The 24,557-nt window shown below is 42.4% G+C and overlaps 2 protein-coding genes across 5 annotated transcripts; one reads left to right on the top strand and one right to left on the bottom strand.

Annotated features, from left to right (window-relative positions):
• Positions 1 to 186: 186 nt before the first annotated feature.
• rap1gapl (RAP1 GTPase activating protein-like) lies at positions 187 to 9,029 on the bottom strand. The gene is made up of 18 exons (XM_061819019.1): positions 8,959 to 9,029; positions 8,824 to 8,901; positions 8,599 to 8,713; positions 8,477 to 8,524; positions 8,177 to 8,374; positions 5,689 to 5,786; positions 5,535 to 5,613; positions 5,296 to 5,349; positions 5,130 to 5,213; positions 3,870 to 3,970; positions 3,665 to 3,794; positions 3,219 to 3,386; positions 2,720 to 2,791; positions 2,508 to 2,594; positions 2,248 to 2,403; positions 2,085 to 2,168; positions 446 to 465; positions 187 to 359 (listed from the first exon to the last, which is right to left on the bottom strand). Exons 1-18 carry the CDS (start codon positions 9,027 to 9,029, stop codon positions 302 to 304), a joined length of 1,701 nt encoding a protein of 566 aa, XP_061675003.1. The 3' UTR covers positions 187 to 301.
• Positions 9,030 to 10,657: 1,628 nt separating this feature from the next.
• casp2 (caspase 2, apoptosis-related cysteine peptidase) lies at positions 10,658 to 24,296 on the top strand. 4 transcript variants are annotated; one of them, XM_061819779.1, is made up of 12 exons: positions 10,658 to 10,892; positions 11,161 to 11,310; positions 12,708 to 12,872; positions 12,944 to 13,018; positions 15,315 to 15,384; positions 15,859 to 15,950; positions 16,952 to 17,134; positions 17,211 to 17,339; positions 17,424 to 17,514; positions 20,304 to 20,507; positions 21,503 to 21,612; positions 22,760 to 24,296. In XM_061819779.1, exons 2-12 carry the CDS (start codon positions 11,161 to 11,163, stop codon positions 22,895 to 22,897), a joined length of 1,407 nt encoding a protein of 468 aa, XP_061675763.1. In that variant the 5' UTR covers positions 10,658 to 10,892; the 3' UTR covers positions 22,898 to 24,296. The 4 variants fall into 4 exon arrangements, with proteins under 4 accessions (XP_061675763.1, XP_061675764.1, XP_061675765.1 ...); XM_061819780.1 differs by having other exon boundaries at positions 10,659 to 10,892; positions 11,157 to 11,310; positions 12,708 to 12,866; XM_061819781.1 differs by having other exon boundaries at positions 10,660 to 10,892; positions 11,157 to 11,310; positions 20,304 to 20,495.
• Positions 24,297 to 24,557: the final 261 nt, after the last annotated feature.

The following is a 24,557-nucleotide window of genomic DNA, read 5'->3' as shown; positions in this document are numbered from 1 at the left end:
GAGATAGTACTTGCTATAGAAAACGTTTTGATGGATTTCTGAAGTAAAGCAGTCTCGTTTACTCAGGCCATATGTAAAAGTACATGCATTCTTCATAATTCCTAATGATGCACACCTTTCCTCAAACATTTGCAAGTCTTTTATTTAGATTGTCTTAAGTAAGAGACATGACTGCTGCTAGTACAATATGCTAATTACACGAGCCGCAACGCTAGCTTTACTTTCTATTTACAGGAAACGTTCACGCAGATAATGAGGTTCACACAAAGGTCACATCGAAAATCTCCAAGCTGGAGTTCTTCTACGTCTCCTCTTGAGGACTTGCGGGATCTTTGACTTCAGATGGTGCAAAGCAGTCACTGGAATCGTAAACATTTCATTGTGTTAATATGAATTGAATTATTTTGAATTGGAAATCATTTAAATTCAAGATGTTGAGTCTCACCTCTCTCCATCTTTGTCTGCCTGTAAAAGAGTTTTGAAAACAATATCTTTATTTAATAGCCGTATTTTGATATTGCGTTTATTTTGTTTGTGAGCACTGCTTTATGAAAAAACGTGATTAACTTTTTTCATTAGTTCCCCCACTCTTGATCAGTAAAGGATTGTTTTAGCAAATGTTTACTTTTTATGGAAAAACTACATTTCTCAGGGTTTCATTGTTACGTAAAACCACTTGACTGATTTCCATGTGGGCGGCACGGTGGATCAGAAGCGTTGGCCTCACAGTTCTGAGGTCCTGGGTTCAATCCTGGACCCGGCTGTGTGGAGTTTGCATGTTCTCCCCGTGCCTGTGTGGATTTTCTCCGGGCACTCCGGTTTCCTTCCACATCCCCAAAACATGCAACATTAACTCGACACTCTAAATTGCCCCTCGGTGTGATGGTGAGTCTGGCTGTTTATCTCGATGTGACCTGCGATGGGCTGGCAACCAGTTCAGGGTGCACCCCGCCTCCTGCCCGTCGACAGCTGGGATAGGCTCCAGCACTCCCCGCGACCCTTGTGAGGATTAGCGGCAAAGAAAATAGATGGATGGAAGATTTACACAGAATATATAGTTTTGTACCTAACAGGATTACTAAAGAAAAGTTAAAGCAATTGAATGTTATTGATGAGGGTTGAGAAAAAGCAAGGTTTGGGGGGGTGGGGGGGTCATGCCTGAAACCACATGAATTTTTGTGTGGCCCACTAAAGTAAATAAATAGTGTCTACTTCATGTTTCCTGGGCCACCTAAAAATCACCAAGCTCTCCAACTACCACCATTATTGATTTATCTGATTCTGATGATCAGTCATGATGGCAAAACTGTCACTCGGATGTTGTCCAGAAAAAAAAATGAGGAAATGATACCCCTAGATCACTGGTGTTAAAGTCAAGGGCCGGGGCCAGATCCGGCCTGTCACATGATTACTTGTGGCCCGCGAAGTCAAATCAATCAATCATAAAAGACAACTTTGAGATATCGCAAGCATTTTGTGTTATCAAACATGAATAACAGTTGAAAAAAATGAGTTACCCTTGATTTCTGACTTCAAAACTAGTTAATAAAATATCGTGTGTAAACATGATGAAGAGATTAAAGATTTTTATGAAATCACGATGTCATGATGGTCCTCTGAGGGAAACAGTAACTACAATGTGGCCCACAACACAGATGAGTTTAACACCGAGATCCCCTAGATCCATCCATCCATCCATCCATTTTCTTTGCCGCTTATCCTCACAAAGGTTGCGGGGAGTGCCGGGCAGGAGGCGGGGTACACCCTGAACTGGTTGCCAGCCAATCGCAGGGCACGTCGAGACAAACAGCCACGCTCACAATCACACCTAGGAGCAATTTAGAGTGTCCAATTAATGTTGTATGTTTTTGGAACGTGGGAGGAAACCGGAGTGCCCAGAGAAAACCCACGCAGGCACAGGGAGAACATGCAAACTCCACACAGGCGGGTACGAGATTGAACTCGGGACCTCAGAACTGTGAGGCCAACGCTTTACTAGCTGATCCACCTTGCCACCTGCCCTAGATCTATTGCGGATATTGAAGCGTTTCCAGTCAGACACTCTTGATGGTGTCCAATTTTACCTTCGGCTTCTGTGGTGAGATGCCACTGATTTTTTTGGGCGCGCCGAGGGTCTCGAAGGAATGACTCCGCACTCTCATCGCCCTCTGAGAAAAAAAAAAAAAAATGGGCAAGATTAGACTGCATGTGACATTGATCAAAGTCATAAGAATTGTGTAAGCCGACCTTAAAGTTCTCAATGAACCCCCCGGTGCCTTCGGACACCCCCCTAACACTCTCAGGAGCGGGGAGAGAGGAGGATGATGGATCTCCCAGCATGCAGTGCGAACGAGTGGAGAGTTCCGCCTGCAGGCTCTCCAGGAGTGATGAACGAGTGCGCAGCTTTTTTTATTCAATTTTTTTTTTTTTTTAAGGGAGGGTAGAAGAAGAAAAAAAAGATGAAAACCAAACAGAGTTTGTGTACTCGAGGTGTGACGAGCATCTACCTCCAGTCTGCTGAACTGCTCAGCTTTATAGCAGGAAATCTCCGCATTAATGAGCTTGGTCAGGAGGAATTCTCGCAGTTGGCAGTGCTTAAGACAGAACAGAGGTATGCTGGACTTTTTAATGCTTCTTAGCATGTGCATACTGCACACAGTAAAAGATTCATAAGTGTGTTTCAAGAAGAAAAAAAATGAATGGTTTTATGGGTTCTTACATCTGTGAAGATTGGAGGATCTGGAAGGACGGGACCAAATAGAGGAACATCTTCTCTGGCTGTGACAGAAATCTGCAAGAAGCAGGAAATGCTGAACACTCCATCCATACATCCATTTTCCGAGCTGCTTATCCTCACAAGGGTTGCAAGAGTGCTGGAGCCTATCCCAGCTGATCAACGGGCAGGAGGTGGGGTACACCCTGAACTGGTTGCCAGGCAATTGCAGGGCACCTGGAGACAAACAGCCGCACTCACAATCACACCGAGGGGCAATTTAGAGTGTCCAATTAATGTTGCGTGTTTTTGGGATGTGGGAGGAAACCGGAATGCCCGGAGAAAACCCACGCAGGCACGGGGACAACGTGGAAACTCCACACAGGCGGGTCCGGGAACCCTGGACCGCAGAACTGTGAGGCCAGCACTTTCCAGCTGCTCCACCGTGGCGCCACTTACCGTATTAGAAAAGAGACAAACACGACCAGAACTGTTTAATATCCACCTGATATGCAGTTCGGCCCGTGTCGTCCGTCTTCCCGCTCGGAACCCTCCGGACCACGATGAAACAGTGCAGGAAGTGTGACTGAATGGCATCTGCTAAGAAAGGAGTCGGACCTTCCTGGTAGACCAGCGCGACGATGTCGTTGCCAATGTGTCGCTTTCTTTGCAGCTGTGAGATGAGGGAGCGACATTTTTCTGAATTTTTATTTGCACCTGTTGCAAAGTCATGATAGAAGTATTAACTCAAAAGTTTAAACGTTGTGTCTTAATCAGGAGCGGTATGAAAAAAGTACAATTTTGACAAAGTATGGAATGGGAAGTACAAGTATAAAATAGTATCCAGTATCAAATATAGGGAGGAAAAGAAAAATGTTATCAGAAAAATAACATCAACTCTACTTGAGTAGAGCCGTTACTCCCGACAAAGTTCCCGCAAAAGGAGCCGACCTGCTGCGGGTCGCCCTCCGTGAAGGGCAGTTTGGTCGCCACGTGGAACAAAACTTCTCTGCCGTGAAAGGAAGTGAAGACCGCCTCGCTTCCTGTCTGGCCGTGACACACATCCAGACCGCCTCTGAATCTGAGAAAAGGAAAATCAGATGAGATCCGGCACGATGTACGATCCCTTTCACCGATCAAATGCTAATTAGATTACCCGGTGAAGCCTTGGAGTTGAACCGTGTCCCCCAAAATTGACAGGAAGTCCGTGAACGGCTCACTTTCCTCATTGTTACTGAGTATGTCCTCCTCGGTCAACTGGAGAAAGATTTAAGTGTGCTTGAGAGGTTCTGTACCTCAAAATTCCAAAGTCCCTGGGCATGGAGATCCATTATTTCACCAATAAAGTCACACCGAACTTGTTGTTATACTGCTGTCGGTGTCAGCCGAGGAGGAAATGGGAGAATTTACACAAATTCACGCTAGCGATGATGGCAAATGGCGTATGTGGAGGGCTCCAGGATTATCTTAACTTTGGACCCCCAAATGACTACCCAGGTCCTAATACCGTTTGTTATACATGCACTCATCCAATCAGAAGCACAGGTGTCAAACTCAAGGTCCGGGGACCAGATCCGGCCCACCACATGATTTTAGGTGGCCTGCGAACGCAAAGCTAGTGTGTCAACTTTTGTGATTCTTGTGAAAATATGTACTAAAATTTTAATTTTTCATATCTCATGAATGATATGGCTTGCAACCAGTTCAGGGTGTACCCTGCCTCCTGCCCATTGACAGCTGTGATGGGTTCTAGCACTCCCGCGACCCTTGTGAGGATAAGTGGCTAAGAAAACAGATGTATAAATGATAATGTAATGATATTATTTTTGGTAAGGCGATTGAACGTTTTTATGTTTTCACAGTAATAATGGCCCACTGAGGGAAACCACAACTACCGTAATTTCCGGCCTACAGAGCACACCTGGTTATATGCCTCACTCAGTGCATTTGCAAAGTAAAATACTATTTGGTGCATGCATACGCCGCAGCTGTGTAAAACCCACAAGTGCCCACATTGAAACCCACATTGAAACACGAGATATTTACAAAGAAAGACGGCACACAGAGTTACGCATACTGCGTACGGCATACTGGTAAAAAAAAAAATCACTGAGACACGGCAGTAACACACTAGCGCAGCGGTAACAGGGCAAGACCAGTAAAAGTCACTTCCTCCGCACATGTATTCGGCCTCACTCTTACCTTTTCCCCTCGAGTGCCCGCTTGCACAAATTAGCCGCCATCACTGCATAAACCGCAGGGTTGAAAGCGTGTGAGTAAAGTCGCGGCTTATAGGTCGGAAATTGCGGAAGTTATGCGGCCCACGGCAGAAATGTATTTGACACCCCTGCATTACAGTAATTTCTCACAATTTAGTAATGAAATGCAGGACATAGACCACCAATAATGTTCCTACCTGATTCTCTTTTTGGTACAATACACCAAACTTGAAATTGGAAGACATTCTGTGTTCATCAAATGCACTTATTAGGACTGGAGCCTGGAGGATGAAGAGAAAAGCCGTATAAGAGTTTAATAAAAATGAAGTCATTACGTTTGTTTTTCTGGTCATAAAGAATTACCTTGAGGTAGGTGACCGCTTCGAACCTTGAGACAGTCAGTCTGTCGCACAGCATCTAGAAAAAAAATAAGGTTATTATTTTTCACTTGCCTCGGGCCGAGTGCCGCACAAGCTCAATCTTTGGGACGTTTGCGGCCAAAACAGCATATTAGGTTCGTATGTATTTTTTTTTTTTTTCAATTATACATAACACTTCTTTTTGCTGGGATAGTCAAGTAGTAATAATGAAAAACAGCGCACCTTTGCCAGTTCGACAGAAGATGGAATGCCGTGAAAAGGCGACAGGGAGAAAACTCCATGTCGAGAGCCCTCTCTCATTCTGCGAGGGAAGACGCAGAAAATTTCGTTGACTCACATCTGGAGCGTATGTGGGGCAAGGTAAGCATCATTTCACCTTAGTATGACCCGCATCCTGTTCTCCTCTTCCTCCAAACACACAGACACGACCAGTGGGCCTAATGTCGGATCGACCGCTGTGAATGAATGATGATACTGACGAGTACAAAAAGAGGTTCAAATGAAACACGACAAAGTCAAAACAAGGTTTAACTCGATCTGGTATTGAACCCTAAACCCACACCAGCATGAGGAGAACATGCTAACTTCACACAGCAAAGCCGAATCACGCAGATGAGGGCATATTGTGGGTATTTAAAAAAGTCGACACACCCATGTTCAAATCCAAATTTTTGTGATGTGAAAAAACTGAGACCAAGATAAGTCATTTAAAAATGTTTTTTCCATCTTTAATGCGGCCGAGGCAGCACGGTGGATAAGCTGGAAAGCGATGCCCTCACAATTCTGAGGACCCGGGTTCAATTTCCACCCTCCATGTGTAGAGTTTGCATGTTTTCCCCGTGCCTGCATGGGTTTTCTCCGGGCACTTCGGTTTCCTCCCACATCCCACAAACAATAATTGGACATTCTAAATTGCCCCGAGGTGCGATTGTGAGTGTGGCTGTTTGGCTCCGTGTGCTCTGGGATTGGCTGGCAACCAGTTCAGGGTGTACCTCGCCTCCTCCCTGTTCACAGCTGCGATAGGCTCCAGCACTCCCCCGTGACCCTTGTGAGGATAAGCGGCTAAGAAAACAGCTGGATTCATGGATAGATTGAAGTCAAAGTGTAACATGGGAAGGAAGTAATATTTTTAATGTTAAATTTAAAAAATGAAATGCATCCTTATAAGATTGTGCTTTTAATTTTGGACAAAATCACTATTCTAAAAAATATAGAATTATGTTCTTGGGGGGCGAGTGGGGGGGGTGAATTCAAGTAGGAATGTCATACCTATGTGATAATGTCTCGTCATATCAGCCTATATAGGTTCCAGCACTCCTGCGACCCTTGTGAGGATAAGCGGCTCAGAAAATGGAGGGATGGACGGGAAACATGAACAAACATATCTTTCATTTCCTTTCACAGTAATCTTGATCCCCAACATGGTAGACAAAGAAGTACTGATCACATGAAAGCAGCTAAGAAAATTGATGGATGGTTGGATAATCCTGCCTACAACTTCTATAACTCAAATGAAAAAAAAAATCGAGAGTGGAAGGAAAAATAAACAACTGAGATAATGTAACGAAATCTCCACCACACACTGGGAATAAGTGTTCTGGTCTGATGAAAGCAACATTTCTTTTCACTTTTACCCCCATAATTTCAAAAAAGTATTTGTGGCACAAACACAGCACCCTGATCATCAAAAAGAGAAACACCATCAGTGAAGCATGTTTCACTTCACTTTCGCTTTGGGACATTTTTTTTTTTTTATTTATTTTAGGGTGGAACTGGGGCCTCAGACATGCTGGAGGGATGCACAGTTAGGAAAGGTTTGAAGTAGCAGTCAATGCGTGTACAAAACCTTCAGGGTTCTGGTAGAATGCAGAGAAGATCAGCCTTCTCGAACATCTAAAGTTCATTTGGGTTTAATTAGACACTCCTATTTAGTTTGAATGTGAGTGGTTAATCCTGAACACAATCACAACCCACTTATACAAGAAGGTGAGCACACTTGTTTAAAAAGTTAAATTTTACATCCCTTTTCAAAAAGATTTAAAAATCTATTGTGTTGTGCAGGTTATTGGTCACATAAATTGTGGAAAATATATTTTGAACTGATTCATCTTGGATCGATTTTATTTTTTATGTCAGCGGGGTGTGTAGACTTTTAAAAATCACAGTAGAAAGTAGTAAGTAGTAATAGTAATAGTAGTATATAAATAAATAATAAATATACAATTATATATATATATATAAAATAAATAAATAGTAATAGTAGTAGTAGTAAGTGTAGTAAGTCACAGACTATTTAACTATTCTTTGAGTTTAGGTCAAGTTGGGGGCAGACAAGTAAGAATTTCATCCATCCATCCATTTTCTTAGCCGCTTATCCCCACAACAGTCGAGGGGAGTGCTGGAGTCTATCCCAGCTGTCAACAGGCAGGAGACAAGGTACACCCCGAACTGGTCGCCAGTCAGTCGCAGGGCTAGACATCGCCACCGTCACTGAGCGGGGATTGATCCCACGCTGCCCGCACCAAAGGCAGGCAGTGTGTGTACCACTACACCATCGGTGACCTTGTCCAATTAATGTTGCGTGTTTTTGGGATGTGGGAGGAAACCAACGCAGTCACGAGGAGAACATGCGAACTCCACATAGGCGGGGCCGGGATTTAACCCAGGACCTCAGAACTCTGAGGCCAACGCTTTCCAGCTGAGACACCGTGCCGCCTGTAAGAATTTCACGCTTGCAAATTTATGATGGATTTGGGTACCATCATTTTGTACTGTAGTCGCGACTTTCATAAAAAAGGAACGACAAATAAACCAGAAAGCAAATAAACTCCAACCATCAGTTCAGGAACAAGTAGCAGACTCACCCGTGAGCGGAAGAAGTTGTGGTAGATTTTGGCCTCGGCGTCCCTTTCCATGAGTTCGTAGCTGTCTGCTTGGAGACCGTGACGGGAGGGGGTGGGACTGACGTGTGCGAGCGTTTCCAAAGGTGGGTCAATCCAGTAGCGTCCCACCTTCGACGGGAGGATGATCGGCAGCTCCCCACCTATCGTCAAAAGCTGAGACTAAAATAGACCATGATGAGGGGCCCGTGTGGCTTGACTGGAGAAACAAATCTACATAGATATATATTTGTTTGTTTTTTTTATGGGGGGGGGGGAACTAACCTTAAGAGGCAGAGGGAATTCACATCGCTGCTCATCAAGTCTGCTACCCTGATGCACCGAAGAGCCACTGATGACAAAAATAATCTTTCACTCGTTTCTCGTATCACCTCACAAGAACGTACCTGGAGTTTTTCAATGATCTCAAACAGTTCGGTCTCCTTCTGGCTGTTGCTGGCAGAGAGAACCGGCTTGCTGGCATAGACTGGGGAGTCCAAAACGTCCATTGCGTTGTCAGCTCTGCGGCAACAAGTGGATTCACACAAGCAAATTCCTCATCCGGCTCCTGCACCGTATTTGTTGTCACGTCAGGTCAAAAGGGCTTCAATAAATGAGGAATAAAGCCTCACCCTGCCTCGTCCCCGGATTGCTCCACGCTGTCAACGAGAAAGTCAGAAAAGCTCACCGAGTGGTGATCGCAGCCAAAAAAAAAGCGTGTTAATTATTCAGCGCAAATACACATTTGAAACTGTATGTTTACTCACCTTCCATAAGCCCCGAAAGTGAAACTTCTCTTTCTCGGGAAGAGCGTGTTTCCCTTCTTTTCTTCCTCCATGCCGAGTACGTTTGTACTGTACATGCAAGTTTGCGCTACAGTATACAGTCAATCAGGGCTGGCAAAGGCTGAATTAATTCACTCAATAATTCTATCAGCCCTCCTCCATGACCCCCCGCCTCCCACTCATTTAAAGCTCCCCCTTTCCCTCCTTCGGTGCCGCTTTCACCCATGCAGCATACACCCCGCTCGTGCACGGTCACGCGCAGGTGCGTATACTGTACTGTACGGCTGGCGACGTGCCCAATGCCGCTAAGTGCTTGGCTGTTTCTCTGAGCTTCGAGAACGGCTTGTGAAGAAATGACATACGAGACATTTTCTGACGGACCTGTTATGGTACCCTTTGAGAGTCACTAAAGACCATCAATTATTGACAGCACACAGTCAGGGTGTGGAGATTGACAGCAGGGGAGGGTGAAGTCGGTCTAAGAGCGGAGGTGCACCGAGACAGGCTGTGGAAAGAAGGCACAAAATTAGGCACACCAGCAACGACCCAACGGGGAACGATGGACAGTTTTTCCTGTGACGTCACATGTTGGGAGTTGATGCATAGTTGTTGTTGTTTTTTTTGGGGGGTACTTATTGTGTGTTTGTAAAGATACGTTTGAGAGCTAATGTAAAAAAAAAAAAAAATGGCAAATTCATGTGCGTGTGTGTTTTTGGTTGCAAAAATGCACATAGGAGGGGCAAAATCTCATTTCACAAATTTGGAATCTGAACATTTGATTAAGAAAAGACAAAGATTGCGATCTGATTTCACTCAAGCCAGATACCCAATCCATTTACCTGTATTTGTTTTTGAATACCTGGTTGAAGGTTAGCAGCATGATACATCCATCCTCCCATCCATTTTCTTTCCCGCTTATCCTCACGAGGGTCGCGGGGAGTGCTGGAGCCTATCCGACCAGTTTAGGGTGGTACCCCACCTCCTGCCTGTTGACAGCTGGAATAGGCTCCAATAGGCAAAAGTAAATGGATGGATGGATATGACAATTTGAAATTTTGGTACAGATTTGAACAAAAAAATCATGGAAGTTGATACATATGATTTGCCTCCGCGGCCCACATAAAATGGCGCGGCAGGTCTTGAGTTTGACACGTGTGCTTTACAGTGTTCAACGCCAGCTTTTGTTGACCACACCAAAGCTCCAGTCTCACCACTTCCTGTCGAGATGCAGACTCGCCGCTGTCTTTGATGAGGCCGACGACACACACCAGACTCAAGGTTTTTTCCTTGTGAGGATAAGCGTCTCAGAAAAGGGATGGATTCATGGATAGATTGAAGTCAAAATGTAACATGGGAAGGAAGTAAAATGCCAAAACTGTCAAAATGTTGAGGCCCTCGAGTGGTTGTGCTTCTGAAAAGTTTGCTTAACGACGAGTAAGACCAACGTATTACTGTATACTAAGCATTGCCAACTGTAACTGCTGCAGCTGCTTGCAGCGACGTATCTCATGAAATACTTCCATTGAAAGTTGAACATATGTATTTGAAAAGATAAAATCCATGGCGCTCAAATTCAGTCCGTGTCCTTTTCCATGTCCTATTTGCCGCTCACCACTCCGTTCAGTCTCCCGCCACGATGTCACGTTTAGTATTACGTTAGTAAGAGAGTAAGATAACGATTGGTCAATTGGTCTGTCGTTCATCCTTTTGGCGTGCTCATTGGTCCAAATAATAAACAATAAGTTCTTGGGCCTGCCCCATAGCAATGCAGTTTTGATATCCGCGGAAGGAAGTTGAGGCGGTCGGTTCGCGCTGACGGTTTGTGGAGTATAAATAGCGAAAAGCGGGGACGTTTTTGTCACCTTTTTCTTCCAAGAGTCGATATTGTGTAGCATCACCCGAAGAACGTCTCGCAGGTAGGAGCAACGTGCCTCGCCGCGCTCGCCGAGTTTGCGAGCTAGCTCGTCGGTCACCTCAGTGGCGAGTTAGCCATCAGCGTCTGGCGCTGGTCCCGAAACACATATGCTTGCCATTGTTAGCTTGACCTGTCCAAGTTGACATTTCAAACGTTTGTGTTCAGATTTTCCGTGTTTTATATACAATTTGTGTTTTGAACTGAAACTGTGGATCCTCGTCAAGACCCAACCACAGCCAACTAACACGCGGTGTGTGTGTTCCAGCAAGATGCGGGAGTGTGGCATGAAGGAGGGGGACCGAGTAGCTCTGAAGAGTCGCTGTACTGATCTGTGCAAGCAGCTGGTGGTGGATGAGCTGCTCATTCAGTGTCTGCTGGAGGACAACATCCTCACGGACAGCATGGCGGAGAGCATTCTGGTGTGTTTTGTTTTTAACAGCCACGTCTAGTGCAGAAAACTAATGCCAGTAGAAAGAGTGGCAAAGAAAGAAAATGCACTTAAGAAAAAATACCTATCAGGGGTGTCAAACTCATTTTTGTTGCATACTGTGTAGTTGCTAAGGTTGAGGGCCGTTTAGATTGTGAAAATTTATAAACGTTTAATTGCTATATTACAGTGTCGTAGCCACAACTAAATGATGGAAATGTAGTTGGATTATCAACTCAAGGATAAGAGTTTGTTCAACTATGGTTTGCTGTAATTAGAACTTTATTAACAAAAAATGCTTACATTATGTCAATAGTACTAATTATTACATGTGATGAGTAGGAATCTCAGAACTGGTTTTAGCAAGAATCATGGAAGTCGGTGCATATAATTTACATAAAATGATGTGGTATGCTGGATGTTGCTCCTGAGAGTTTGACAACTATGATCTTAATCAGAGGTGTCAAACTCAAGGCCTGGGAGCCAGATCTGGCCCCCCACATGATTTTATGTGGCCCGCGGAGGCAAAACGTGTGTATGAACCTTCATTCCAATCTGCACCAAAATTTTCCATTGTCTTATCCTAAATAATAAAATTGACATATTGCAAGTATTTTTGTGTTGCCAAATATCAACAATAGTTGAAAGACCCATTCCCTCGATTTATAATTCCAAAAGTACTCCATAAATTTCACGTGTAAATGTGACTAGGCGGTCAGAGATTTTTCTGATCTCACAGTCATAGCGGCCCTCCGAGGGAATCCGTAACTACAATGTGGCCTGTGACAAAAATGAGTTTGACACCCCTGATCTAGATCATATTTTAAAAACATAACTATCAAAGTGCCTTTCAGAGCATCTTATTAAAAAACTGAGGATAAAAGTGACAACTGAATGTACAATGAATATAGTTAAATGACATATCAAAACTGCCTAGGATACAGCTACAGAATTTTACTTGAGTAAATTCCTGTATTGTATGTACGCCCCCTTCTCCACCGCCTGCGAATTCTACATATCTGTAAATAATTAATATAGTGTTATGAGGGGGGCACAAATCATTCTGGGAGTGCGTCCTGGCAATGCCTTCAACATGCGTGCGATAATTTTATTTTAATATGACACAGTGAGTGTGAAGAAAATGTCGAGCAATGACTTGCCTGCACTGTCAGTGTGCGGGGGAAAGTTAACTTTTTCTGCTCACATATGTAAAATTGCAATTTTTCCTCATTTGTTTCTGAGCCCTTGCTTCAAAAGACCTAGCGCCCTACAGAACGTAACACACACAAAAGGGAAATGCTTGCTTGGACACACACCAAAGCTAATATCCATTCAATTGTTCTTGAGTCTTTCTGTCTATTGTCACATTTCTGATGCGGAACTACTCAGGCCGAGCAAACGTCCCATAAGCGAAGCTTCCGTCTGCTGCTGCTCCTTCCCAAGCGAGGGCCGCAAGCCTTCAGCAGCTTCTGCTCGGCGCTGAAAGAAACCGAGCAGCGGCACCTGTGCGAGCTGCTCACAGGGTCGCAGGAGGCGGATGGCGAAGAGGCACGAGTGAGCGAGCGTCTAATACGGCAATTAGTTGAGCGCTTTCACACTCATCTTTGGGGCCTTTTTATGCTCAGGGTTTTCAGACTGAAGAGGAGTTCGAAGGACGGGCGGGACGGCAGCTAATGCAGACATCAGGCAGGAGGAGAGAGGTGAGCCGCCTAACCTTCCCTCTTGATACTTTCGTAAATGATTAAGTAGGCTGCGCGTAATTGAGTACAGTCAACAACATCTGATACGTTTGCAAAATTGAAAGAAGGAAAAAAAATCTGTATAATGCTCAGTTTTGATGGGACTATTGCACTAAACAACATATACTGTATGTATATATATATATATATATATATATATATCTTTTTATATATATATATATTTAAGTAAAGCTCTTGTATTATTGTATTATAATCTGATGACCCCCTCAAAAGATGTTTGGAATTACACAAAGACGGCAGCAGAGTACTTACAATGGAAAGGATTAAAGCATCAGTGCCATGCTTCTAGCATGTTCACATTCATGAACTCATGTTCCATAAAACTTGTTCAAAAATTGAATTATTTAACAGACAAACCACCTTCACATGCGGCTCATGAATGGTAGCTAGCTCACAAGCCTGAATAACACGCAAGCACAAAGCTGACATGGCATCACACACGGGAAACGTGCGCACGAGCACTGTACAAAAATGGTATGGTCCTAATGATCATTCAACTCGCCCCTTTTGCTTTTACACAAGAATAAATGTTTGAGCATGCGGCACAGGCAAATTGTAACAAGGTAATGACACCAGCTATTACCGTAATTTCTCGAAATTAATGTGGAAATTTTTCCAAAAATATTTTCAAAAAGTTATTAGAGCGCATTACATCTAGGTATGGATGAAGAATAAAAATTCAATCACATTGCAGCGTCGTATACAGGTACATAGCATGGTAAAAAAGTATACATATACATTTCGATATGATATTCGATGTCTTATGTTACACATTTATTCATATTGTGGTAATGTGTGCCCCCAACCTGAGCTCTCTGCTTTTTTTTTTTTATTGTTAGCGTAGCATGCTTGTTGCTACTGCACCAGAGATCAGAAACAACTGCCCATGAGTTTGTTTATATTTTAACTAAGTAAAAAAAAAAAAGTTGAATAGAACGGCTAGTTGTACAGCCGCTTTTAAAAGAAACGTGTCATCACTCGTGCCGATGATGCCGGCAACCTGGAAGTCGCACCGCAGTCTGAAACAACGATAGCTCTCCTCAATGGCTCAAGGTGGCTATCAAAACAACAATGCTTGGTTTTTAAAAAATGTGCCCATTACGCTCGTTTCTACGTAGTTCGAGCTCATGTTGTTTTGATAGCAGACTGACGCCATAGTAAAAGATGCTACGGATTGAAGCCGAATGAAGGGGGAGAGGTTTCGTAGCGCAACCCAAACTCTTGGGATTAAAAAAATATTTCAAGTCAGCAATGATTAGTTTCGCAGCGATGCACCGAATAAAGCTACTATGGATCTTTTTCGGATTGGAGATGAGTCAGATGCTGAGGATGTGTATTGTAGTGGATAGTAACGTTTTATGCACAAATATTTAATGCAGTGTTTAATAAACAACGTTAAAGAGTTTATATTTTTAAGACTGAAATATGTTAACAATATTAATAAAATGTTTTGCCATCATTGAGCAATTGTTTTAGTTGGTTGAGGGATTTTGTTGTGACAATTACAGGGACCAGGACAAGCATGTCATGTGGCCTGTCCTGAAATTATATTACCGCTACATCAGCATGTGCACAATGATTATTATTAATGATTATTGTACAGACAGTTTTTTGGAAAACAATACAAGTACAAACCTAACAAAATATAAATACAGATCATTCCTAATATTCTGAGCATTTGGGTAGCGACAAATTGGTGGTGCGCATTGTACATTGGTAAAAGGATTTTCCTGATTTTTTTAATTTTTATTTATTTTTCTTTTTAGGTCAACTTTGGGGGTGCGCATTATACTTCAGGGCGCATTATACTCGAGAAATTACGGTATTAGTCGCCACATGCAGAGAGAAGCAGAAACATACTACGGTAGACAAGGTGCATTCAAGAAGCGCCAACAAAATTGGACTTTTCAAATACAAGTTGAATAACACTATCAGTGAATCCAATCTATCAACAACATCAAGAATCCAGCAGATATTGCCAAAGTAATAATTTTATTGCCTTGGCTCAAGCCAAAAACAGCATATAGACAAGATTTATGGAGTAGGTTCCGGAACAAAATATGCAAAGATGGGAATTTGCAAATGCTGAACAGCAAATATGCGGGGGTTCATTGTATTTTGATTTAGTGTAAGGATCAGTGCAAGCAACAGTTGACTCCACTCGTCGAACCGGAGAACTTTTTGTTTTACTTTGGCTCGTTGTCCCTTCAACTCAAAGAAATGATCTTTGTTCCAGAGCAATGGCGACTCCTCTCTTCCACTTTCCACTGAAGAGGAAACGGCAGCTAAACGAGCGAGGACACACGGTGAGATGTGTCTTGTCACATAAGTGCTCTTGTGTCCCTTGTGGCAGTATTTTTTTGGTTGCCATGGCGACGCGGTGGTTATAAGGGGGTCCCTCCATTGTCCAGATTTAGAAGATGAGTAATTAAATATACTTAGAATTCACTGAGTATTCTTCTCAGTAGGTTGATTATGTATCAAACTACTGAAGGAGTGCAGGCGCCGCACCTTAAGAGTGACTCATGCACAGACTTGTACTACAGAATTGTGTCATGTTGTTGTGTGATGTCATACACTCACCGGCCACAACATTAGGCAAACCCGCTCAATCTAACCATGCGTTCCAAAGCATTGTTTATCTTAAGTAATGTCACAAGAGGAACAGAATACCGTTTGGTTTGACAATGTCATTTAAAACTGAGCACTATTTTTATGAAGGCAAATTTGAACGGGATGCAACATGTGTCCTAGTTTTTAACACTGCATGTTGTTTTCAGAGTCCATGGAGTACAGCCTGGATGCAGACAGCCCCATCACCACTCCCGTGCTCCCTTGCACACATGAACTCTACCTCTCGCAATGCCAAAAGGTAACACAAATCAGATAAGTGCCATTAATATTCCAAAATAAGAATTGCAGACTTGCTGCTTTAGTTTGAAAAACGGCCTTTTATAGTGGAAGTAACCAGTATTTGTTAGATCAAAATAGAGACTGTACATCTCATTATAAGACAGGAGCAGAATGTAATATCTACCAGTCGGTAAGTAAAGGAAGCTGTTAATGAAGTTATACAGGAACTAAATGTAATGAAAGACAGATGTATTATACTGGTGTGAAAGTAATCGATAATTCAAATTAACAAAAAAGAAATAATTGCATGGATCAATTGAAAAACAAAACCCAAGGAAACCTTAATGGCAGTAGTTTTGGCTTTATTTCCCAGTGTCGTTGTTGTCTTTCATGTCAAGGTTTAGATGGTTAGGTTTCTCAAGTGTTGCCTTTTGCTTTTTTTTCAATGATGTTATTGTGTGAAATCTGCTTCCCAACAGTGTGGTTGATGCTTATGATGTTAAAGCCAGTTAAATGTTAACTTCAAGTGGGCTTTAGTTAAGCATCTTTTTATGAGAGGGACCCCACAAGGGGGTGCCAATGCCCCGTACATTCACTAACCATTGCCATCTCATGCACTACACGATCAAAAACCAAATTGCATAGCAATTATTTTAAATTTTGTGGGCTGTTGCCGCTCCTTCATCAATGATGCGCTATGCAGCCACACATAATGTACATGCCAGAAGCCACGATCAGTGGAAAAATTAAGATAATATGTTACAAAAATTACCTGTTCCTCACATTTTGTAAATTAGTAAAATAAGCAATTTTGTTTTATTGTTAAAAACTACTGTAACCATAATTTTCAAGTTCCAAATACAGACATTGCTAAAATATCAAAAAGGTCCTGTTTTTTTTTTCTTTGGGGGGGGGATATATCTCTTCATTTTAAGATTAAGTACAAATAAGTAAAAACCTTTGTGAGAATACAAATTGATACCAAATGAATCAAGATGCTTTTTCTCCTCTGTGTTGCAGTCCTATATAATGACTTCATCCCCACGCGGTTTAGCCCTGGTGATTAGCAATGTAACATTTGACCCACGCACCGCGCCTGACCTTGACCCCAGGAAGGGAGGCGAGGTGGACGACGAGGTGCTCAGGAAGGTCTTCAAAGATCTGGACTATTTGGTGACGGTCTGCAGAAACCTGACAGCTGAGGTGCTTTCATCTCGCCCACATTCCTTCTGCCTTACCCGCAGCCACACGTGAAATTTCCGTATGTTATTATCCTCAGGAAATGAGAAGTTGCATCGAGAAATTCCGCATGCTTCCAAAGCACCGCACTGTGAACAGCTGCGTGGTGTGTCTGCTCTCCCACGGCGTGGACGGTGCCGTGTACGGCACAGATGGCCAGCTCCTGCAGGTGTGCTGTCATCGTGTTCGTCGCTGAAAAAACTATACTGACATCTAACCTACCACCAACACTTTGTCATTTGTTCAAATTTAGCTGGAGTGGGTGTTTGAGGCCTTCGATAACGTTCGCTGCCCGCTGCTACAGAACAAACCAAAGATGTTTTTCATCCAGGCCTGCAGAGGAGGTAACGAATGGAACCTCTACATTGGCACACCGCAGACATATGGCCTATCTAATAGCTAGAAGGAGGTTCATTCGCATTAAGAAGTTTCATCTTGATCCAAAGTAGCGAAATGTAATAAGATCCTAAAGCGCAAAACCAGGTAAAACCTGCTCGCATGAAATGAGGCTAATAAACAAGATTTTCCACATTAACATTCTGCCTTAGTTCAATCTGACATTTGGTGTTACGTTGCAGCTTCTGGCTGTGCATACACATTTGAAATTTGTTTGTGTTAATGACTTCATAAAACAAATGCTACTTGCTGTTCCTGGACCATGCATAAAGAGCTAGCTTTGTGTTATTTATCTCTTGCGTCGGTATTCAATGTTTTGTTGGTTTTGTTTTATCAGGACTCGAAACTGCGATCGCGAATGTGACCTTTTTTTCCTCAGCTGGTTTGATTGAAAATTTCATCTTGCCGTATTTGCTCGACTGCATGATTCAGTGGTTGAAACTCGCCTTTTTTCCCTCCGCAGTCCCTTCCTCCTGTGCGCGCAGAGAGGCTGTATTGACGCTTTGTCAGTCAATGTTGTTAGTTCCATTTCAGTTAAAAGCGACTCCTTCGCAATATGATTGGCATCCTGCTGCATCATAATTGACAGCTTCTTTCAGATAAGACACTCCGTTATCAACAGCATACAAGGGCAACACATATGCGCGTCTGTATGAGCCAGTACGCCGTTGTGTCTGGCCACCTGCCACCACGTACCTACAGTATATTGACGCTGGCCCGCTACTTATTCATGACCTTGTTTTAGTGTGAGGCTTCATTTCATTTGGATCCCGAGTGAGCAAGCGAGCTAGTTCGTACCTGCCTTATGAAGTCGCTAAGGCGGTAAAGTCTTCTTGACACAAGCTAACAAATCCTGTCGGTCAGTATGTCTACTGGTCTATCGATCTATTGAATTAACCATACATCCATCCATCCATTTTCTTACCCGCTTATCCTCACAAGGGTCGTGGGAGTGCTGGAGCCTATCCCAGCTGTCAATGGGGAGGAGGCGGGTTACCCCCTGAACTGGTTGCCAGCCAACCGCAGGGCACATCGAGAGAAACAGTCGCACTCACAATCACACCTACGAGCAATTTAGAGTGTCCAATTAATGTTGCATGTTTTTGGGATGTGGGAGGAAACTAACAAACGAACTAAACCCTATTTATAGCATAGACACAGGAAGATATGTGCAAAGTTAAAAAGCCCAGACTCCTTTAAGCAGTATTTAATAGTAAGAAAGCAAACTGTCATTAAAATAGTGCAATATTTGCAGTGGCAAAGACTTATCCATGTTCTTTTTGAATTATGGTTTTTAAATAGGTTTGTTTTACTTGAAAATAATTTGCAAATTTGTGTGAATAATTGTACACTATACTTTTATTTGGTGGTGGTACATAATAGTGCAATCATTTTTAAATGTATGTCAATCATATGGTTGTGGTAATGGTCAAAATTTTTCCCCAGTGGTAGAGGGTCAGGAGCCATACTATTAAAAAAAACTAACAAATGGTAAAATAAAAGTAGAGCCTTTGTATTTTTTGTTTAGTTTTTAATTTAATTGACCCGTTTTGTCTACTACTGCTTGTTATGGACAAACCCCTTGTTACCCATAAAGTATTTTGCAAATATATCTCGATTCAGTCAATCGAAACTGTTATTTCATGTTGAAGACACCAAATCATTTGCTGACTTTTTGCAAAAGTTAAGTCCCATGACAAATATTTTGATAAATGATTTGTCGCTTAGAACCATTTTTATCTTAAAATTGCCCAAATCATCTCATGTCAGCCTCTCAAATGTAAAGATTTTCAAATATCTGTAATCTTCTTTGAACGCAGCCTGATTATCTTCATCTTTATTCAAAATAAAACATTTTCAAATTTCTGACTTTAGTTTGGAAAACTTATAAAGATTATTACTTATTTTCTGACGTTAAGGACCCCAAAAATTACAGTCAATCAAGTTATGAAAAAATAAAGAATCATTTTATCTGTTCCAATGTATTTATTTATTTTAACTGGCAACCGGAATAACTGTAGAACCTACAACTGATGTAGTTGAACCTGAAACAGACTCAAAAATCAGTCAATTATTAGTACCCCTTTTGCAATAATCAATATCCAAGGAGCACCTCTCAGGTGCAAAAAGGTTACTGAGTATGCGACTCCCTCTTGTTATATTGCTTGTTAATTTGATTTTGTTTACCTAAATAATATATTTACAACAGTACCAAACAAACAATTGGTTAATAAAGAGTAATTGGGGATCTTAATGCAAAAATACATTTTAAATTGATTAATCTATAGAATAATCAAAGCAATCAATTTTTAAAATGTTCAATAGTCACAGCTTTGTCAAGTTTATCGTCATCAAATAAATGTGTATTTTTGAAATACCTGTATAGCCGGTTTTTATACAGGCAAAGAGAAAAATCCACCTTGTTGAAAAATAACGTTCCTTGATGGAGGTAATAATCTTTTGACTTTGTGGCAAATTAGTTTCAGACAGAATGCCGCAAGGCTAATGATGCTGTGTGCAAATCCACGGACCCCTAGGGAGTCACCCCAATTACTACAGAACATTCCTTTTATCCCTGCTAACTCAACGGCTGTGCTGCCCAAATGCCACGAGGTGTGGTCGTCCATTTCTTTGCAAAGATGAGAAAAAAAAAAGACATCTCACTGAAATGACAATAATAATCTTAATGGTTCCTGTATTAGTGTCCTTAATCAATTTTTGTTATGTTTCCTTACAGAGGAACTGGACTGTGGAGTGGAGCAGATGGATGGGCCAGGAAGGAGCAACTCGCCCAGCTGTGAACAGCGAGATGCTGGGCGAGAAGGTCCTGGGGGCGCCGGTGCTAGACATGGAGGCGGAGACTTAGGACTGCCCAGGATTAAACTGCCCCAGCGGTCTGACATGATCTGCGGCTTCGCCTCCCTCAAAGGTCAGAGAATTTGTAAGTTTGTCCCTTTTTTTTGTTGATATACTGTTATGGGCTTAGTTGTGAAGTAAACCTGTTAAGCTGCTAAAGTCCTGAGAAGGTTGCTCATAATCAGCTCAATAGTTTGACAGCGAGAGTTTGTTTTGCTTGCCACTGACTGAGTCACTTGACTGAATCACGGCTCCCGATTCAGTGAATGTAGACTTTCACGCACTTCCTCTTTTCGCTCTTCCTCCTATGCTGTCCGTGCACCCTTTTCGGTTGTTCTCTTTTCAAGATAACATTGTTCAGGTTTACGATTATATCGAAGATGATATGAAGTATATTCCCCGCCTCTAGCCTAGCCTGCTGTCGTCTTTTTTTTTTTTTTTTTTGAAGAATTGTATACTCTGCCCAAACTGCTGCTTGTTGCGACGTGAGTTAAGTTCACTGCTGCCATACAGAACTCATATCACAACGTTTTGCTTGCAAAAAAAAAAACAGCACAAATGGTGGCTCATATCTCTCTCTAGGTACCACATGAGTGTTACTTCAAATGAAAAAATAGAGAAGTGTGATTCTTTATTACCTTTAAAGTTAATAAAGATGTAATAATCCATCTATCACAATTTATTTTGTGTTATGTACTATAGTAAAAGCTTTGTAAATACAAACTGATCACTAATAAATGGAAGATCAAGCTTCTTGGAATGCGCTACTGTGTCGGGCCTTAGAGGTTCCTCTGGGCTTACTCACTTCACTCCTGTTGACACCTTCTTGTAAACACCGTCTGCAACGTTGCAGCGTGCGAGTCCTATTTGTTCTGTCTCTTCTGGGACTTTCTTTACAAGGTTTTGAGACACCTCTCTCTATTTACAATCAGACCGAGTCGCTGGGAAAAAAAAAGAGGAAATAAACTCAAACAATTGCACTGTGTGCTTATTCGCAGCTGCTTCGTGATTGCTGGTGTCCTTACGTTTCCTCTCGTGTTCTTGTGTTATTAAGCCGGTCTTGTTTGCTTTGCTTTAAAGGCACGGCGGCCATGCGCAACACCAAGCGAGGATCCTGGTTCATCCAGGAGCTAAACTCCGCCCTCCGCCTCCGTGCCAGAGACACACACGTGGCAGACATCCTGGTGCAGGTGAATGCACGTCATATGCACAGTTAACCTCTGCATATTCTTGGTTCTTTAGTTGTAAATTCTCCTATTTGCGTAATTAATTTTTTGGGGGGAGTAGGGGGGCATGCTTCATGTCTGCATGTAAGATGTCCTGTGTTTGGTTGGGAGTACTTGAGTAAACATTGTACTCTGTCAAACACGAGAAGTATTGTGTTCAGATGCAGCTACTAAGAGCTTGGGAAGTCCACTTTGCTTTTGAAAATTGCCTTATTTCCATAACATTAATTATTGTGTAAATGCTAAGATGTAAAGTAAGTTTCTTTCGGCTTGTCCTGTTAGAGGTCGCCACAGTGTAACATCTCAGATGTAATTATGTAAAATATGTTGTTAGTGCTAGTTGAATATTTCTTTCCTCATGTGTAAAGTCATAACATTTTGTGCTAACATGCTATTTGGGCTTTTATTCTAGTTAATACGATCAGTGTCGTTGATACATGGCCATGTAGATGATTGAGCTTGATGCCTAGTCCTCCATTTTTTTGGGGTTTTGCTGCTATCTTGTGGGATTTACCGTAATACACGGCCTACGGAGCGCACCTGGTTATAAGCCTCACCCAGTACATTTGTAAAGGAAATACCATTTGGTACATACATACGCTGCAGCTGTGCAAAAGCCGCAAGTGCCCACATTGAAACACGAGATATTTACAAAGAAAGGCGGCACAGAGAGAGTTTAACACTAGCGCCGCACTAACACTAACGCGAGGGCCGGTTAAAAACAAAACATACCAGTAAAAATAATTGAGACATGGCAGTAACACTCTAGCGCAGCGCTAACAGCGCCGGACCAGTAAAAGTCACTTTCTCGTCACGTATATTCTACCGGTCTCATTCTTACCTTTTCCGCTCAAGTGCCCCCTTGCGGCCGTTAGAAAAAAATGCAGAAATTAGACGCATCACTGCATAAACCGCAGGGTTGAAAGCGTGTGGAAAAAAGTCGCGGCTTATATGCCGGAAATTACGGTATACGCAATTATGAGTCCCGTTTAGCAAGAGGTGTCAATTATTCACATATTTTCATTATTCACATCAGCGACATTTCCGATTCATATACAACAGGTCCGACGTCGAGGCTCCGTATCCATTGTTCTCCGCTTTCCTTCCGTAGGTCAACGGGAAAATCAAAGAGCGCGAGGGTTACGCCCCCGGCACGCCCCACCATCGCTGCAAAGAGATGTCCGAATTCACCAGCTCGCTGTGCAAAGACCTCTACCTTTTCCCAAAATACCAGCCCCACTGTTCATAATGCACTCACACACACTTCCTGCCGGTGTGCTAACACATTCTTCATTCCAAGCGTATTATTGCCACACACTCGAGCATTCCAGCGTTACAAGCTGACACACACACACACACACACACACACACACACACACACACTGGCATCCAAACATTTATTCATTCACATTTCCTATGCTAATACTGCCTGAACAATATTCCAAACACACACAAAGATGTCGGAGGAGAGCTTATGCTAATCGACGTGTAAAGACATCTCACAGTGTACAATTTGCCAATGTGTCAGTCTCGAGGGTCTTAATCCCTCGCGCGGGTATAATTGTAAAATTTAAAATATTTTCTACACAGATCTATTTTTGTTTTATTTTCTATGACCTTGATTTATAAGGATTTTGTAAATTAACCCCCCCACCTCCATTTTAGTATTTGTTAAACTTCACCGTCAGTTGTCATGTTGCAGTTTGTATTTCGAGGCAGGGGGCGACATTGAGTAATGAGGTTATTGTAGCGGTACCCCCACCCTGCTCCCCACCAAATAGGAAGTACTTAAGTATTCTGAAATGTTTTCAACTGTCATGACGGTGTTCCTTATATTAAGTCAAATCCCTCTGACAGGTTTTTACATTTGTGTTGTAAATACTTTGCTTTTAAATGTAAATGTCAGGGGAATGTTTGGTGCTATTTCTTGGGCCTTACTACTTACCTACTACTACAGTGTGAACTTTGATCTTTACGCTAACGCTGACACCTGATCACGCTCCTCACAGAGGGGGTCTTCCACATTTATTGATACCCCCACTCAACTTTTGCAGTTTATTTTTCCGTCATGTTATTGTATGCGATACAGCGATAAACGCACACCTCATGTCTTCCTGAAAGTTTAAAGAATATGCAATTTGTCATAATTTCTCAGTCTAATCAACCACTATCCAGAGTTTAACATTCACCACTCACAACGCGTGTTGTGCATCGATGGGAGAAAACCCCCAAAAGAAGCAATGTGCTTGGTTACAGTGTTTTTGAGGAAGATACTATATAGTATATTGGAAACAGTATTCATTTGTGACCGGAAAGGCTTTCAAGGGCGTCCATTCATGTGTTCACCCATCATGAGTATTTGTTTTAATGATGTGGGGGGGATGGTGAAAAGGTGACCGCACAGCAGGAGGATGTGATTTGCTGCCAAAAGCTTTGTGCAGGGGCGGTAGGCGGAAGGATCTATTTCTGTCATTGGTGACCACTGCCAAATGTTCCTTACAATAAACAAGCTCATGTTTATCAACACGAGAAGTCTCATTTACCCCCATCCTCTCCTACAGCTTTAAGCCCATGTTTCCAACCACAAACTTCTTCCGCTGTTTGAGAGTTGTGACACAGCAAATCAAGGCTAGTTGCAAATCACTCACTGCTGGCATTGTAAAATTAAACTTTACATAATTACTAAACCAGAAAGTTTCTTTCTTGCTGCACTGCACTTTAATAATCACCGGGAGAACACGAGTTGGCTGTAGCGCCCCCAAAAAGCTTTGACCGCAAAGAAAAACAAATTTGTGAAAACGTGAAAAGCAATTATTTTGATGCCAATATTTGTTTTTCTTTTGTGAAAACCTCAGAATGAGTCACTGATGTTCTAGTGGTACACCCGTCGACTTTTGGTGCGGGCAGCG

This window comes from Syngnathoides biaculeatus, chromosome 5, assembly GCF_019802595.1.
Source record: "Syngnathoides biaculeatus isolate LvHL_M chromosome 5, ASM1980259v1, whole genome shotgun sequence".
NCBI classification, from domain to species: domain Eukaryota; kingdom Metazoa; phylum Chordata; class Actinopteri; order Syngnathiformes; family Syngnathidae; genus Syngnathoides; species Syngnathoides biaculeatus.
This window is presented reverse-complemented; position numbering and strand designations above follow the sequence as displayed.